This window comes from Schistocerca americana, chromosome 1, assembly GCF_021461395.2.
Source record: "Schistocerca americana isolate TAMUIC-IGC-003095 chromosome 1, iqSchAmer2.1, whole genome shotgun sequence".
Lineage (NCBI taxonomy): Eukaryota > Metazoa > Arthropoda > Insecta > Orthoptera > Acrididae > Schistocerca > Schistocerca americana.
In genome coordinates, this window is record NC_060119.1 from 555,704,456 (window position 1) to 555,718,098 (window position 13,643).

At 42.6% G+C, this 13,643-nt stretch overlaps 1 protein-coding gene across 1 annotated transcript in view; it reads left to right on the forward strand.

Annotated features, from left to right (window-relative positions):
• Positions 1-13,643, forward strand: part of LOC124606240 (trafficking kinesin-binding protein milt) — a 363,542-nt gene that overhangs the window by 140,972 nt on the left and 208,927 nt on the right. Inside the window, exon 2 of the mRNA XM_047138217.1 lies at positions 4,285-4,414. Within this exon, the coding sequence (XP_046994173.1) occupies positions 4,285-4,414 (130 nt within the window). The remainder of the gene's footprint in view (positions 1-4,284; positions 4,415-13,643) is intronic.

Consider the following 13,643-nt stretch of genomic DNA (forward strand, 5'->3'; position numbering starts at 1 on the left):
ATTAAATATCTGTGAATATATTTGAAGTGGAGCGACCACATAAAACAGATCGCAGATAAGGCGAGTGTCAGATTAAGATTCACTAGAAGAATCTTCCGGAAATGTAGTCCATCCATAAAGTAGGAAACTTACAAAGCACTCATTGGATCTATACTTGAATATGCTCGTCAGTCTGGGTTCCGTACCACATGGAACCGATAGAAGAAATAGTGACGATCCAAAGACGAGCTGCGTCTTTCGTTACATATTCATTTCGTAATCACGAAAGCACCCCGGAGATTCTCGTAAAAATTCCAGTGACAGACGGTGCAAGAGAGGCGTTGTCCATGAAGGTATTTCGAAGTTCCGAGAGTGTGCGCTCCTAAAAGAGTCACGCTATATATTGCTCCCCCATATGACCCAGAAGTCATAATACTTCTAATTTCTGTCAACCCCCCCCCCCCCCCTCCCCTCGTCAGCCACCGCGTCCAGCGTCTTAGAGTGAACAATTAATTCCAGAAACTCGTCATTAATTTCAGTGACTCATCACCGATTACATATTCAAAAGATATCGGACCATTACGTTTCTTACCCACCTCCTATTAGATTTATTTACGTGTAGAGTAAGCCACTAAATTTGTGTGTCGTCACCTGCTAATCTCTGTACCAGGCGCTTATCATTTGCAAGTTTCTGTCCATTTCGTAAGAAGTTGTCAATGATGTTATCCACCTGTACACTACTACGCCGTCCGCGAGTAATCTCAAAAGGCTGCAGACATTATTCGCCTTGTCATTATTGTGAAGCGTGAGCCACGTAACATGGCCATGGCGAATATTTCATTTATTCTAGGTATCAAGACGTAGTTCCCGGCAAAGGATAATGTGCAAAGGTTTTATTGAACGATATGTTGTATAACGACATTCCAAATCTTTTCACAAGAGGAGCTCACTGTTATGACATTTGTTAAGGTTGTTGTTGCTGTGGTCTTCAGTCCAGAGACTGGTTTGATGCAGCTCTCCATGCTACACTATCCTGTGCAAGCTTTATCTCCCAGTACCTATTGAAACCTACATCCTTCTGAATCTGCTTATTGTATTCATCTCTTGGTCTCCCTCTACGATTTTTACCCTCCACGCTGCCCTCCAATAGTAAATTGGTTATCCCTTGATGCCTCAGAATATACCCTACCACCCAATCCCTTCTTCTAGTCAAGTTATGCCACAAACTCCTCTTCTCCCCAATCCTATTCAATACCTCCTCATTAGTTGTGTGATCTACCCATCTAATCTTCAGCATTCTTCAGTAGCACCACATATCTAAAGCTCCTATTCTCTTCTTGTCAAAACTATTATTGTCCACGTTTCACTTCCATACATGGCTACACTCCATACAAATACTTTCAGAAACGACTTCCTGACACTTAAATTTATACTCGATGTTAACAAATTTCTCTTCTTCAGAAATGCTTTCCTTTCCGTTGCTAGTCTACGTTTTATGTCCTCTCTACTTCGACCATCATCAGTTATTCTGCTCCACAAATAGCAAAACTCATTTACTTACTTTAAGCGTCTCATTTCCCAATCTAATTCCCTCAGCATCACCCGATTTAATTCGACTACATTCCATTATTCTCGTTTTGCTTTTGTTGATGTTCATATTATATCCTTTCATGACCCTGTCCATTCCGTTCAGCTGCTCTTCCAAGTCCCTTGCTGTCTCTGACAGAATTACAATGTCATCGGCGAACCTCAAAGTTTTTATTTCCTCTCCATGGATTTTAATTCCTACTACAAATTTTTCTTTTGTTTCCTTTACTGTTTGCTCAATATACAGATTGAATAACATCGGGGAGGGGCTACAACCCTGTCTTACTCCCTTCCCAACCACTGCTTCCCTTTCATGCCCCCTCGATTCTTGTAACTGCCATCTGGTTTCTGTACAAATTGTAAATAGCCTTTCGCTCCCTGTATTTTACCCCTGCCACCTTTAGAATTTGAAAGAGAGTATTCCAGTCAACATTGTCAAAAGCTTTCTCTAAGTCTACAAATGCTAGAAACGTAGGTTTGCCTTTCCCTAATTTATCTTTTAAGATAAGCCTTAGGGTTAGTATTGCCTCACGTGTTCCAATACTTCTACAGTTTCCAAACTGATCTTCCCCGATGGTGGCTTCTACTAGTTTTTCCATTCGTCTGTAAAGAATTCGTGTTAGTATTTTGCAGCCGTGACTTATTAAACTGATAGTTCGGTAAGTTTCACATCTGTCAACACCTGCTTTCTTTGGGATTGGAATTATTATATTCTTCTTGAAGTCTGAGGGTATTTCACCTGTCTCATACATCTTGCTCACCAGATGGCAGAGTTTTGTCAGAACTGGCTCTCCCAAGGCTGTCAGTAGTTCTAATGGAATGTTGTCTACTCCTGGGGCCTTGTTTCGACTTAGGTCTTTCAGTGCTCTGTCAAACTCGTCACGCGGTATCATATCTCCTATTTCATCTTCATCTACATTCTCTTCCATTTCTATAATATTTTCCTCAAGAACATCGCCCTTGCATAGACCCACTATATACTCCTTCCACCTTTCTGCTTTGCCTTCTTTGCTTAGAACTGGGTTTCCATCTGAGCTCTTGATATTCATGCAAGTGGTTCTCTTTTCCCCAAAGATATCTTTAATTTTCCTGTAGGCAGTATCTATCTTACCCCTAGTGATATGTGCCTCTACACCCTTACATTTGCCACCTAGCCATCCCTGCTTAGCCATTTTGCACTTCCTTCGATCTCATTTTTGAGTCGTTTTTATTCCTTTGTGCCTGCTTCATTTACTGCATTTTTATATTTTCTCCTTTTATCAATTAAATTCAATATCTCTTCTGTTACCCAAGGATTTCTATTAGCCCTCGTCTTTTTACCTACTTGATCCTCTGCTACTTTCACTATTTCGTCTCTCAAAGCTACCCATTCTTCTTCTACTGTATTTCTTTCCCTCATTCTTGTCAATCGTTTCCTAATGCTCTTCCTGAAGCTCTCTACAACATCTGGTTCTTTCAGTTTATCCAGGCTCCATCTCCTCAATTTGTTAAGGTTAGCAGTAAAATTTTTCCCAAAAATAGGTAGCTATTTTTTCTAAATAAAAGTCAGCCACATTCACGCCAAAAGCGGATGAGAGACAGGGTCTTGCCGCGTGCTGTAGCACTGGTATTTAGAAAATTACCCAGCCATTTTTTTGCGAAGATTTGAGTGCAAGGTGTAACAAATGTTACATCACACAATAGCACGTAAGATTTCAATAGTTATTGTTTTTCCATTCTGTGAAATAAGTTCACCTTATTTCTTAATGTGCTGTTAATGGATGCAATGAATTTGAAGATGGTCGACAACTTGACTTTCCTGAATGTTGTATACATACAAGATACTTATAAATTGCTCTTCATAGATGTGGAGGTGTGGTCCTGACACCAAAACATCACAAAAGTCCAAAAGAACAGGGGTCCGAAAATCCTTCGTTAGGGAATTCGTAGGTTTATTGTATGTTATATGTGATACAGTAACAACGTACATTTACAAAAATTGTTCGAAGTTACCTCCTCCAGCTTCGATACGAGCCCTGAGCTGTGCTCCACACTTTTGTTTACTCTGTTGACAATTTCCAGAGTACCTCAAATTTCGTCAAATCCATATTGTATAGGCAAATAGACATGAGGTATAAGAGTTGAATGCACCAAAGCATTTAAATGTCTCCAGAGATAAAGTACATTGGATTCAAATCTGGCGATCGGACAGACCATGCATTGGATCCCTTTCGTCCAATCAATCGACTTGGAAACTGGCTATCGAGGCCCCGGCGAGAGTTTTAAAGTGATGTGGAGAACTATCGTGCATTAACCGCATCCCTTGGATGACGGATAGAGGAACATTATTAAGTAAATGAAGCACCTCATATCTGAGACTTCCTTGGGTACGTTTGAGTAGTAAGACGAGGAAATAGGGAGCAATAAGATGACCATGTCTGATTCCTCCCCACATGTCGATGCTGAACGTTCAAAAGACAGACAAACTAAAACACATGCCAAGACCATCTCTAATCAAGAATTGAAGTAAAAATGCACGACTGAAATGCGTTTCATAACAGGGGTTACAGGGAATACCTTTCGTGACTCGTTAAAAAAGGATTTTTTGATCGATTTTCATTCAGACTTTTCGTAATGTTTTGGTGTCAGGAAGAAATCTCAAACATTTATGGACACCAGTTTATAAACACCTTGTTGGTGATGCAGACTAACGCAAGGTGCGACGTGCCGCTGTTGCAGATCCAGCCACCGCTTCCGCAGCAGCAGCGTCCAGCGGCGCGAGACGGGGAGGGAGGCGCCAAGCTGGCCGCGGCCCTGGAGTCGGCGGGGCGCGCGCGGCGCTCCTACACCGACAGCGCCACGCTCACAGGTACTGTGTCCTCAGCGTACTTTATAGCAACTACTTCGGTTCCTAGTTAGCAGGGATCTGGCTAGGTCTCGTGAAGTCCTCTTCAATATCAAAAGAACTCCATATCTTTGTTAATTCCTTGTGATCAGTACGCCCTTTGAGTCCAACAATATGCTCACAGCAAAAGCAACTGAAACATAAGAAAACATGCAGAATGTAGGTCATTCACTGTTCGCTAACGAGACACAGAAGGCAATAGACACTGCACCCAGATTGTTTCTGTGTTCCTTGACTTCCAGAAGACCTACAATACCAATCCTGTTCTGACGTCTACTGAACAAAATACGAGCGTACGGATTATCAAACCACATGGGAGATTGAAGATTCGTAACCGAGAGAAATATCCAGGCGTAAAAATAACTTAGTACTTGGTTCAGATGGCTCTAAGCACTATGAGACTTAACATGTGAGGTCATCAGTCCCCTAGAACTTAGAACTACTTAAACCTAACCAACCCAAGGACATCACACATATCCATGCCCGTTACAAACTTGTAAGACTTGCAGGACATGTAGAGGGGACTGTGTACATAATATTTTGAATAGGAACCCATGTCAGTCGTTCAGCCGTTTGAAAATATGTTTACTAGGTAGGTAGGCTGGGAGGGAGTGGTTACTTCGGATCGGCTGATGTAAAAATGATTCAGATGGCTCTAAGCACTATGGGACTTAACATCTGAGGTCATCAGTCCCCTAGAACTTAGAACTACTTAAACCTAACCAACCCAAGGACATCACACATATCCATGCCCGAGGCAGGATTCGAACCTGCGACGGTAGCAGCAGCGCGGTTCCTGACTGAAGCGCCTAAAACCGCTCGGCCACAGCGGCCGGCGGCAAATGAAATTTGACATCTATCCTTCATGGTTCGAGCGCCATTCACCTATCTGTGACTGTTACAGCAACATGGTTGAGTACACGTTTGCAGAATACACCGACATGATCCTTCCGAATCTCGAAGGTCGCGGTAATGGAGGATCTTCTCGTCCCCTCTATCAAGATCGATCTCCACAACGTCCGACTCCATTGCATACCCTTTTCACCACAGTTACGCAACGGCTTCTGGAAGGGTACCTTCACCGTCAACAGGCGTGACTGTGGTGCTCCAAGGAGACGCCACACACGCGAATCGGAAGAGGCCGTACTGCATCAACGACTACACGAGCAATTTCTGTGGCTGTTAAGTGGAACTACAAAACAACTGATGTAGTGAGTTACGCCTACTCTGTTACCTGTAAAAGTGGTCGCGTTACCAACACGTTTTCAAATGGGTGTAGCATAGAAACGGCATGTTTCCGGACATGGGTTTCAGTTCAGAAAATTATCTACTCGCTCCCCTCTACAAGTTTTGGAAGTTTTTAACGGGAACTTCCGAACACTTTTATGCAGAGTGATCCGTTTGAGATGACAGAAAAGTAAAGCATTATATACAAGAAAATATGCAAATATATTGCTTATGAACGGTATATGCATGTGGAGAAGAGTCTGGTGTTAGTGTCTTATAAGCATTCAACATGTTCGCCATTGCGAGTGCGGCGCATACCATAACTCGCGTCCATGTTGTATCACGTGGCGCGCAGCATTTCTGGAGTAATTTACTGAAAAGCCGCTATAATCTGCCTCCGTAGGTCGGCCAGTTTCTGTGGCCTTCGTGCATATACTGTTCATTTGACGATGGCTCCCCCCCCCCCCCCCCTTTCGCTCTCTCTCTCTCTCTCTCTCACTCACTCACTCACTCACACACACACACACACACACACACACACACACACACACACACACACACACACAAAACAAGGGAAAAAATGTAGGCGTTAGGTCCGAACTAGTAGATTGACTATGCACTATAGGATAGGTCCATCAGGGCCGCAGCAGTGATCTTTGGTGTCATTGTTCCCCCGCTATGAGAGCCCAATGCAGTGGAGCGCCGTCTTGTTGATACAAAATAGTGTCCAGTATCCTATTTTCGTGTAATTTGAGAGACCACGTACTAATCCATCATTTCAAGGTAATTGACACCACGAAAATTCTCTCCCGGAAAAAAAAAATACTCGAAAATTTCGCACACCACACGACAAATTGAGCGCATTGTTATGGCATAACTTCCATTTTCACTTAACAGTCGATACACACTCAGCGTGCAAACTTGGTGCTACCTCGTGTACTGTGTTTCTGACATCTGGTTTTTGCGCTGTGAACTACGCGCTGTTGGCTTGCATCCTGGGACATGGTCATTTATTGTTACCTCCCATCAGTTTCACGCACATTACAGAAAATAGCTCTGGATTGTATACACTGGTGTCCAAAATTAAAGCAACAAACTGCTATTTCCCCGTCCTTTGTCCGATTCACGATATAGTCATACAAACCGTCAACAGATGGCCGTACGATCGTGTTCTGCACGGAAAACGGCATTCGGATCAACGGGGCAGTATTTGTCGGGTAGTCCTGCATGTACAATGGGCACGCAGTCACAGACGGTGCAGTATGGCACAGAGAAGGCGGCTGCTAGACACTCTGCAATGGAGAGGACACTCGCAAACTGATGTGGCCCGATGGCTTAAAGTGACTCGTTCTGTTGTTTCCAGGATGTGGCGACAGTTCATAGGGACCGAAACTGTATCCCAAAGACCAGGGCAGCGTCGACCACTGTGACATCACAAAGACAGTGCCGTTATTTGGCTGTAAGGGCACGCCTTAGTACTGCGTGCTAACTGGCACCTGATCTCGTGCCTTCCACTGGACGTGTTGTATCGAGACAGTCGGTGTACAGAAAGCTTCGACAGAGCGGTCTTCATTGCCGGAGACCTGCTCGATGTGTACCTCTGATGCGTTTTCAGAGAAGGGATCGTCGACAGTGGAGTTGTCAACATGCCCTGGATGATAGAACAGAGGGCCTATATTCTTTTCACAGATGAGTCCCGATTTGGTCTGGAGAGTGATTCTCGACGGCTTCGGAACGTGGAACGCTATTTCGGGACCCAAATGTTGTGGAAAGAGACCGATATCAAGGAGGATGCCTAATGGTGTGGACATGGATTATATTGACCTCTCGAACAGCTCTTGATGAAATTGTATGGGTGAATCAACAAGTTTTAACTGCTGTCAGGCATCGTGACGAGTACTTGAAACCTCATGTGCGGTTGTTGCGAGGTGCTGTGGGCCCAGACTTCTTATTGATGGACAATAATGCTGGACCTCATAGAGCACGAGTGGCTCATGTTTTCTTGGAAAGGAAGATATTGCACACATGACATGGTCTGCTCGCTCTTTCGATTTGAATCCCATAAAGCATGTCTAGGATGCACTACGAGACGGGTTGCATCACGTAAGCATTCACCAATCACTCCTCAACACTTGCGAGCAGCTCTGTCGGAAGAATGGGCGTTATTGCCTCAACATGAGATTGATAACATTATTCACAGCATGCCCCGTAGTTGTCAGGCCTGCATTGCTGCCAGAGCTGCTTACAACCCATACTGACCACATTAACCGGTTGTCGGAATGTGTGTGCAAATCTGTTAAGTTGGAAAAACAAAGAAAATTTTTGTCTACCATTATTTCCTATGCAGTTGTTTACTTCTTGTTTCTGTACATTGTTTCTACTTTGCTGTCACCTGTCTATACTGTTTTGTGGCAAAATAAACGCAACCTTGCAAAATTTCTATTTGTTGCTTTAATTTTGGACACCAGTGTACATTAACTTAATAAATATGCCCTTATATTTTTCTGACATCTTAAACGGATCATCTAGTTATTAAATGATGACGTGAATGACGTCTGAAGTTCGACGAGGATATTCGCGGATAATGCTTTTGTATGCAGAAAAGTGGCACTGTAGTAAATGGTAGCGAAATCCACGAAGACTGCAGAGGATCGACAGTTGGTACAGGGATTGCCAGTCAGTTCTCAACATACACGAATCTAACAGATTGCGAATACATAGGCGGAAACATCCATTATTGTATGATTACAGAACAATCACAGGAAACAGTATTCTCCATTAAGTATGCGGGAGTAGTCATACGGAAAGATTAAAAGTGGAACAGCCATATAAAACTTATCACAGGTGCAATACAGATTCATTGCAAGCATTCTCGAGAAGTGTAATCCATCCACAAAGGAGGTAGCCTCATTTGACCAATATTGCTCGTTAATACTGGCTCCGCACCAGAAAGGATTGATATAAGAAATAGAGAATATCCAAACAAGAGCAGCGCGTATCGTCACGAGCTCGTTTAGTAAGGGCGAAAGCCTTACGGAGATGCTAATCGAACTGCAGTTGCAGACACTACAGGAGACGCATTGTGCATCATGGTGTGGTGTCGTGAAAAGACCGTGAAAATAAAATTAGAGAGATTCGAGCTCGCGCGGATGCTTACGTACGATCGTATCCGCAGACCATTCGACCGGAACGGGAAATGGGGAACTGACAGTGACTGTAGAGAACTCTCCGCTACACAGCATAAGATGACTCGTGGAGTCATGCTTCCTCATGCAGAGAGCGGAACAGTTTCGTGATTTCACACAAGATACGCAGAAATTCGACTTCTCACGCCTTACTCCGTCAGATGGAGATCGTCAGACGGTAGGCACTATGTCGCGCTAGTCATGCGCTCATGGTTTCCTGATTTTTTTCCAAACGAAGATTTATGCCCTACAATTACTGGTTCACTATTCTGACACCCTCAAGTGAAACAACGGCACGGATAACGCCGTACAAAAAATTTGAGGCAAATCACTGCTTTTTACCTTATTGGTAGTTTTGCCCGCTTTTCACTCTCTCAAATAGATCTTTTCCAGCCGAGCGAATGACGAAACGAAGCATGGTTGTTAAAGTGAGTACAGTTTTCTTTTTCGTGGTGGTCAGTATGCATTTGTTATGTGGCCAAAAACGGAGGAGTATCTGTTATTATTTGGTAGCGGACTCTCTCTTCTTGTTTTTCTCTTCGTCTCCAAGTACGTGATTTGCTATTCTTCCAATAGTGCCTGTGCCAACTTAACGTTATATTCCTATTTGTTCGAGAAATACAGTGTGTTCCACAGTCTCACAACTTCGTTGGCACCATTACTAATATAAAAGATGTCTTCCGGCTGTTATCCGTCATGGGGTTCCAAATTAATTGCATAGCCATTCTTAGCGTCAACAGGAGCAAATATTTTTATTTCATATTTTGCAGGTGTACTCGGTATGTACTGCCTAAAGTAGCAATTCCCCTGAAAGACAGAAGCTGCTCTCATCTAGAGAGAAAAGATCACTAAACCTACTAACCATAAGTTTATATAACTCTCACGTTGGAATTAGTTTATCTTCCACCTACCGAAAATTATTCGTAATTACATTATCAAAACGCAATCATCGATACAGAAAATAAAATCTTATTCATAGGTAGAAAACAACACTCCACTCCATTGCCTTTAGAGTTATTCGACAACAGTTTCACGTGCTTTTCTGAACAACGCATCGACCAAGGACAAAAATGATACTGATGAAGAATAATATTTTGTGCCAACTGTCTATCTGTCATCTACCTCTCTGGTAAATCTTTAACCAACTTTTTTCAATCTATACGTTAGTACAGTATACAACGTTTATTATGTCATCGCCAAGATACAAACTCAGTATTTTTGTTGGAGTTTTTACCGAACAAGCCAGGAAAATAAATAATTCTGTCACTTGATGGAGTATGCACAATTTTTGAGGAAATTTTTTTGCCCCTTCTTGTTTCACGATTCTTTTCATAACAAAATTTGGACTGGATACATACTCAGTTCAGACGAACTGGATCTATTTTTGTTATTCACCTTTTATACCGATTCGGTGTTGTGGTCACTAGCAGTCACGTGATTTCACGTTAAGCTGGAGGTCCGCTTTCCCCGGTTGAATAACCGGTGCAGGTTAGAGATGCGCAAGACGCCGAAGTGGCTTCGAAGAAATTGCTTTAAGCACTATGGGACTTAACATTTGTGGTCATCAGCCCCCTAGACTTAAAACTGCTTGAACCTAACTAATCTAAGGACATCACACACATCCATGCCCGAGGCAGGATCCAAACCTGCGACCGTAGCAGCAGCACGGTTCTGGACTGAAGCGCCTATAACCGCTCGGCCACAACGGCCGGTGAAGTGGCTTCAAATTGTGAGACTTGGCGCTAGGCCATTGAGTCACACGAAATCTTCTTCATTATTATTTTTATTATTATTATTTTACGTGGTCAATTTCGCGATCTTCGCGATCTTCGTTAGAAAACACCTCCGACTATTCCTGCTCAAGCCACTGTACAACAATATGCATATCTTCTGCTGTCTCCGTCTTTGGGCGTTGTGATAGTTTACTTGTTACGTATATAGGCGTGCTGTTGACAACTATCACATAAACACGCTACTACGAAGAGAATTTATTTCTTCAATCTGTAGACGTGAAACGGAAGTGTACTACCGTCGCAATAACAAACATCAGCAATAAACGAACAGCTACTGAAAGGCGCGACTCCTAAAATCAGTAGTTTTGCAGACTTACAACAAATATCACTGGAGGAAGGGGGAGGACGCACAGGCGTCACCATTGCACTTAATTTGGGGCTATTGACAGTGAACAAAGATTCGCTTTCCCCAATGAGCGTCCGCAGCTCGTGGTCGTGCGGTAGCGTTCTCGCTTCCCACGCCCGGGTTCCCGGGTTCGATTCCCGACGGGGTCAGGGATTTTCTGTGCCTCGTGATGACTGAGTGTTGTGTGATGTCCTTAGGTTAGTTAGGTTTAAGTAGTTCTAAGTTCTAGGGGACTGATGACCATAGATGTTAAGTCCCATAGTGCTCAGAGCCATTCCCCAATGAGCGATTTCAATTCTTGAGGCAAATAAAGGTTTGTCTTTATGCATGCTTACTAACATAATTATATTATGAGATATGAGGAATTAAAGAATTATTTACTTCCTTCTGGTTCGTACTCTATGGTCCAGAATGCATCCGTTGGCACTAGAAGTAATATGAAACTTCCGTCCTCTCCCTTAGATGGCGGCATGGCACCACCACTCAGCATGCACGTATTTCTGCATCCTGTTGACATTTTTGCGCCGTTGAACTAATTTTATTAAACTGTGGAGGTAAAAAATGTCTTGGTTTGAGACTATAGCCCAGTAGAGATAGCTCTGAATAAGGGATTCCGTTGTGAAGGTGGAGTAATTTTTATTTTCTAGTATGTTGTATGTATTACTCCCTTCGTAAAAAATTGAAGATCTTGCCTTCTCCCATTTTTGCGCTATCCGCCATCTTGAAAAGAAAAAAAACGCTAAGAAATTATCCTTTGTTTCAGTTTTCCCTCAGTAACTTTCTTCCAGCGCATTTTAGGCAAAGATATGCCATTATGAGTTTTGAAGAGAAGTAAATTTACTGAAAGTTATATTTATAACTTGTTGGAAAATTCATAACAGCTGCTAAGTACGACGCTGTGAAAATCTGCAAAAACGTCAAGGAATCACAAAAAATTAGACATACCGGTGGTTTCGCATTAATAACTTATTTAGTGCAGTTTTGTGCACAATGCATAATAACCATTGTTGTAGGGGATTTAATTTCCTTCAGGATTCGTCCAAAATGTTTGTAATCACTCCCTATACACGCCGAGAATTATTGTATTACCAATTTTAGTCAAAAGTCCACTCGACGCTGAAAATACCGTCCTCAGCCAAAAATAGTAACCCTGTATGTAGTATCATATTTAAACAATTACATATGCAATATATACGTGCAATGAGACTTATGCAATTTATGGCGAATAAATATTTTTTGAAAAAGAAAAATTTAAATTTTCAACACTATTAACATATGCTTATATTTCAACAAAATACTGAAGTTAATAAACTAACTCAGTGGTTTTCCAGCCACAGTCTTTTTGAAGGTGACGATATCTACTAGCATCTGTCCTGGGAACTTGGTGTCTTGAGCAAAGAATGGAATTTTGAACAGCAGTTTCGAGAACATGCATCTCCGACATAAAGACACAGCGGTGTCGTTGGAAGTAGTTGCTAACCATGTAGACACGAAGAAAGAAAAAGTAATTCTGGATCCTCACATCCTTTTCCTCAGCATGGCCGTCTCTAAGCAGTCTGCGAATGACCTGGAAAAATACTTCAAATAACAGCTTGCTCCCTCTTCATTGTCCTTTTTTCTGAGGAAAACATTCGCATTTTACTCTGTCTTAGTGACACGGAAATGGGAAAGAGCAGAGTTGATGTGCTAGATCGTGGCCACCTTCTACACAGAGTTCATTGGAATCGGGACGAATGTTTTCCTCCAATTTTTAAAACATTTGTGACATACGTACAGCGGTATCATTGTCAAAATGCAGCGCTGGTCTTCGAAGGGTACCCCACAGATGAAAATAAAAGAAGCGGAAATAGCACCCGAAAGAACTCGTCGTTGCTAAAATCTTATACAGAAATTCTCTTTGATAGTATAATGTATCCGCAGATGCCCGAAGAGAAATTGTTATCGAATGAAAAAACAACTCCCGCTTCATCTCAAAATGGTTCAAATGGCTCTGAGCACTATGCGACTTAACTTCCGAGGTCATCAGTCGCCTAGAACTTAAACTAATTAAACCTAACTAACCTAAGGACATCACAACCATCCATGCCCGAGGCAGGATTCCAACCTGCGACTGTAGCAGTCGCTCGGTTCCAGACTGCAGCGCCTAGAACCGCACGGCCACTACGGCCGGCCCTTCATCTCATTGCTACAGAATTTCAGCGAGCACAGATGTCACCAAGGAGGCAATAGAAGATGCAAATGAGTTAATTGTGAAAACTGTCATTTCGTTGCTCTTCGTACGCGGGACGACTTCAGCGCCAGACTGTGGAAGGGGCAACATAGGAGATGCACTGTGTTCCAACTCATCCTTCAAACACAAAGATATTGTGGGAAAATATACTAGTTCTCCTTGCCGTAAGTAGTTGCGATACCACCTGCTCTGTGTTTGAACAGGTTAAAACTAAATTTTGCGCCACACGCGAGAGTCATGCTTCCCGCAGTTAATTGTTTCTATTTTCAAAGATCCAGCTGCAGAAAAAGAGAAAATCGTAGAAGCAACTGAAATTTTCCTTGTGGCACTTTATGGAGGTGCCTTTAACACTTCTGTAGATGAGTTGAGATGTCTTGGCTTTTCGAAAAGTTCTGCAAACACCACATTTGAT